Below are 5,256 nucleotides of genomic sequence, written 5' to 3' on the forward strand. Positions count from 1 at the left end.
CCGGCTGGTTAACAAGACTCAATCCTTTCTGTGTGCGAACTAATTCGCGCGGCTTCGACGATCGAGCATCCGGAGTATCAGGAGGGTAACCTCTCTATTGGAACACTATGAGCAGCTGCTAAGTACTGAAAAATGTACCTACTCGCTGTATTACGACTTCTTTGCCGCGTTTCCATTCCTAACCCAATATCCGTCCAACACCCGTGTCTAAACCCCTCACCATGCAATCAGTGCCCTTGATCCCAGCTGTTATTTTTACAGAATCAGAATTCTGGTTCATCCAATACATGACGCGTTGGACACTAAACGTTTCGACAAATCAACTCCAGTGTGTAACCAAACGGTGTGGATTCTGATCCGTCTGGATATCCATTGCGCCGCTTCTTTTCAAAAGGTCAACTCACGGATCAACATTCCATTCGTCCCATTCCTTCACGTTCTAATTTCAACCACAATTAACACAGAAAAGTATTTTGAATTCCACAGGTTGTTTTATGACTTGATGACGCATGTAGTGTTTAGTTCCACGGTTTTGTCAACATAAATACTGATCTTTACTTCTAAAACAGAGCCGGTTCTCAATCAATGGGAAGTGTTTGGGACCGACTGGATGGTCACCGTTTAGCAACCCCCCTGAAACAAAGCCGGTTCTGTTTTGTTTTTGTTCTCTCAAGAGTACCATACCAGGTTAGATCGTTTGTCTGATGATCTGCCAAACAGCGGAGCAATGACGCAAAACTATGAAAATTATGGCGTGATACACTACTGGAACTACTTGTTTGTTAGACACGCTTTCGAAATTAGAAAATGTTTGTTCGATCATGAACAAACACCTCCATGATGTGAGATCTATTCTTGATACACTAATGTCATGGCCTTTCTTTTCCACTCACTTCAAAACAAAGTTCTCAGGTGTCATTCCTTTATTCCACACTATCTCTCCTTCATTCACTTGTCCGATTGTTTTCATATCGTCACGTAGCCACACGGTACAAAACAGCCATTTGTCCCACTGGTTGTTGTGTGTTGCACCTGCTTCAATCCTACCTGCTTTTCTTAGTTGATATTCAAACTTGTCAAATAGTACACTAATGATCATAGCAAAGACAAAAATCTCTGCGAAGGTCAACTTTTAAGACCAACCAGAGCGTTGAAACGTAGACGGATTACGCCGTTTAGCATTGGTCCTCTTCAAGTGAGATTCTGTCCTGTGAGTGAAGCCAATGTATGCCTGAAAGCTGAGAATCACTGTACAGTTGCTTCATCCATTTTGGGAATCATCAGCACTAAACTCCAGGAAATTCCAAACCAGTGACTTACTGGATGGTGTTTTGAACACTTAACTATCCGGACAGGAGCAGCTGATTAGCCATATGATTAACCCGCACTTAGAGAGGAGCCAGTCAACACGTGACCACGTGATGTGAGCTCTGTGGTTGCCTGTATGATTGCAAACAGTTCTATACCTTGTCTTAGCAAGTTCATTCGAGGGGTAATATGTCGAAGCACACATTCGTGATCCAGTTCAAGCAGTTTACTCAGCAGCCTTTCCCAGTGCAGGCTTCTTCAGAGTTTGGAGGATCTTAGTTAGGTTCCCAACTCAAATTGGATTAAATGTTTCAGGCAAGTGGTTCCTAAATTTTGTGAGCGACAAAAACAGTCCATTTTGAAAAACAGCCTGATATTCGGCACCCATTCCTGGAACAACAACTGGATCGTGATTTGTACAGATCTAGCAGCTACCCGCGGCAGTTCTCACGAAGTGCGAGTCTCTGATTAAAACAACAAATCCACCTGTGTTAACCAACTTGCTAACATGTGCATTCCGAGGAGTCATGCCATGTAGGTCTTGCTTGAGATCAGCCATCACAAAGCGTTTGGGTATTATTGTAGTTGGAGTCCTAGCGGTGCTTAGTTGCCCTGCTTCCGTATTCTTCCCAATTGACTGAGACCATCCCGGAAAGACCCGTGATTAAGGGATATAGTCAAGTTATATAAATCCAAGCAACCTAAACACTCAGTTCAAACAAACGCATTTACGCATTAAAAGAGATATTTGAGGGATGTATCCTTCATCTGCACAGCTGATAAAGTCAAGACCTCTGAAAGTACGCTTTACGAGAACCTACTTAGTGGATCACTTTTCTTCCAGTGAAGTTAAAAAGCGAGATCATTGTTGCCTCATGCATTCATCATCCAAATCATCATCATCATCATCATTGCCTGTTGTAAGAACCGCGTACTTGTCGTACAGTGGTTACAGCTGTCACAGTTTCGCTCACCGATGATTTGGGGAGGAGGGGTAGATAGCTGCGCGCTGGAGACGGGAGGTGCTCAATTGCTGCGTAAATACGGCACTGTCAGTGGGCTGTCAGGCGGAAGAATTGGGAAGGGAGCTTTGAATTGAAGGCAGTAGCTTGGATGCAGGAGCGCCACTGAGGGCGTGACTGGGTCACGTCTCCAACCCTTCTCGGGGTCTCCTTCCAGTCATTATACACAAAACGAAGAAAGTCCCTGATCCTAAGAGTGTCATGACCTTTAACCGATCAGATCGGTACAGAAGTAACTTCTGTGAGATAATGACTAAGACTACGGATACAACGATGCAGCTGTCTACAGTTAACTTTATTAGTCCTGTTCCAAATATTACTCTCTATTCCATCCGTTCTTTAGTTCCAAAGTACAGTTTTCTCAGATTGTCGTACGGATGGTCTGCGCAGTATCTCACCTAATATGGAACGGTTTTATATCATCTCAGATTTTTCTGCCCATCATGAGTAAGCAGAAATTTTTTGGGTTTTTGTAACTATTTACTCCAGGGGGGTTACCCCGCATGTTAGTGCTTAAGATGAAATTTGATAAATAAGTACTGTGATTTGATTTAGGCCGGCAATCTGAATGCTGAAAGCGTTCTACAGGCAAAGCGAAGTCTTTTGGTGGATATTTTGCCCTAAAAGTAAAGTCATTCTATGAGGTTTGGGGACCGAATCCAGCTCCACGTGGCTCACAATAAGAGAACTTTTAGCGTAAAAACAAAGCGTTGTGGAATAAGAGGTCGTAGTCCGACGTTTGGTTTCCCGCAGGTAGCATAGTCATTGGATTGCGACATTTGATTTTGAAAGTTTCAGTCAGTCTATGCTAAAAAGCTCAGAGAAACACTGATTCATCCTTATATAAAATCATCAACAGTTCGTATCTCACGAAACTCCAGCAATCTTCAGGCTAGTTGTTTAAATTCATAACCGTCCGACCTCAAGTGGATGATCACTAGTATGACGCACTCGCAGTTAGACAGGATTTACTCGTCCTCCACCCAAAGAATCCACATTATGTGGGTACGTGCTCACTGAATTTCGAAGTTTTAGTACTAACTCTGAAAGGTTTAGAGAAGCTACGGTCGCTAATACAGTTCCGAACGAACCAATATTCCTCTTTATCCACGTTTAATTAATATTGCGATAATTTCACATTTCGGTTTTCTTTTTGTAAAATAGCTCATAGATTTGATGCTGGGTAAAGTTAAGACCCATTGATGAAGCCATATCCTCTTAGTGTCAATTATTTTCTGACAAATGATAGCTGGTTTTAAAAAGACGCTGAACTTCTTATCAGTACCACTAAAATCGATAATCATAAGGCTAACACCTCGTGCTATACAGCACAGACAATGTTAACCGAACTCACTGACTCTTTTGAACTAGGTCCTTGGCACCAAATAGCGAGATTTTGGACTCAGTATAATTCACCCACATTAACACACAATTGCAACTGGTTACTGACCGTCATAACAGTAGTTCGTCTTCCCTGCATCATTTTGTTGCGTACGCGTGCAACGAGGCACGCACGATAATTTCCAGGTATTACTCCACACTCGAAATGGCTTCGATTTATTCCACATACTATACTTGGTAGCCCTACTACTCGATGTCAATTTTAGACGGCATACAGGTAAAGGTGGGGGGATACCCCTAATTAATAACGGTAAACAGATAAGAGTGGAAGGATGAACACAAATTAAATATCGGGTCAGGTCAGGCCATTACAGTCATCAGGAAACCAGTATGAGGTAGGGGTAGGAGCAAAGACCTCTATATTATGAATTCGGAGATGAAATATAATTGAACGCTGAGGAAGCTACCTATTAAGTTGGAAGATCGCCCAAGGAGATGTGGGTTTGATTGCCGCCGAAAAATGATCTTCACCATGCCCACACACACGTTCTCCTTAATTCATTGGCCTAAAACTATTTTTCCCAGTCTTGTTTAGTGCACATCAGACTCTTCGATTTAGACGCGGCTGTTTGGAAACCGTGGACTGAGTCTGTATTTGTACATAACTCGAATCGGGACAAGCAGACTAAGTCAGTTGACGTCCATCCTCTTCTTTGAAATGACTGTAGAGAACGCGAGGTGTTACTATCTTGGCTTTCCTTTAACGCAATTTCATTAAAGTCGCTCGTTAGGTTCATTTGTTCACCTTAAGTGAACGCATTCATAGGGATGACCTAAAATGTCTTCATTGCAAGTGATTCCGTCTTGGGGGAAACGTGATTAAACACGAAATGTCTCAACCAATCGCTTGCTTCACTATTCGACTGTTTGTGAAAACAATCGATCCGCAAATTGAGCAGTGTTTTCGTGGTATCATAGCTGTGCAGTTGCGCTTATTACTCAGACGCTCCATATAAATGGTTACAAAAACACCACTCCTCGTTTAAGAAAGCGCTTTGCTTCAATTCCACGAAATTCACCAATGAACTGGCGGGCAAGATAGTAACACACCCAGAAAACACCGAAATGTCTGACAGTCTTATCGGTCCTCGGCAGTGTAACACAGGCGACCATAATTAAGTGTTGATTGTCTTCTATTCAGTATTGATAAGCCAGTTTGTAGAAAAGCCATTTGGCTTCACCAGTTTTCCTCTCAGAGCACCCTTTATGCAACGGGATGAGCATAGAGACCGAGATTTCCATACAAAACGGTATTTTCATGAGTGGTAGCTGACGCAGCATGCTTGCGGATGAACCGATTGTGGTAGTAGACAAATTTGTTTACCTGGGCAGCTGTATCAGTCCCGGTGGTCTCGCGAAAGATGAAATTTCCATCCTGATTGGGAAGGCCAGAGCAGCTTTTGCGAACCTACGTCACCTGTGGCGTAGGCGTGACATCAGCTTCTCTGTCAAGGGTCGAGTTTACAATGCTGCGGTGCGCTCCATATTACTATATGGATCAGAAACCTGGCCGCTGCGCGCCGAG

At 43.1% G+C, this 5,256-nt stretch overlaps 1 protein-coding gene across 1 annotated transcript in view; it reads left to right on the top strand.

Annotated features, from left to right (window-relative positions):
* Positions 1 to 5,256, top strand: part of T265_14584 (hypothetical protein) — a gene marked incomplete at both ends in the record, with an annotated part of 9,465 nt that overhangs the window by 3,578 nt on the left and 631 nt on the right. The window contains 2 exon segments of the mRNA XM_009174315.1: positions 1,085 to 1,311; positions 5,010 to 5,205. Of these exon segments, the coding sequence (XP_009172579.1) occupies positions 1,085 to 1,311; positions 5,010 to 5,205 (423 nt within the window).

The sequence above is a fragment of the Opisthorchis viverrini genome (genome assembly GCF_000715545.1).
Source record: "Opisthorchis viverrini unplaced genomic scaffold opera_v5_224, whole genome shotgun sequence".
In the NCBI taxonomy this organism is placed as follows: domain Eukaryota; kingdom Metazoa; phylum Platyhelminthes; class Trematoda; order Opisthorchiida; family Opisthorchiidae; genus Opisthorchis; species Opisthorchis viverrini.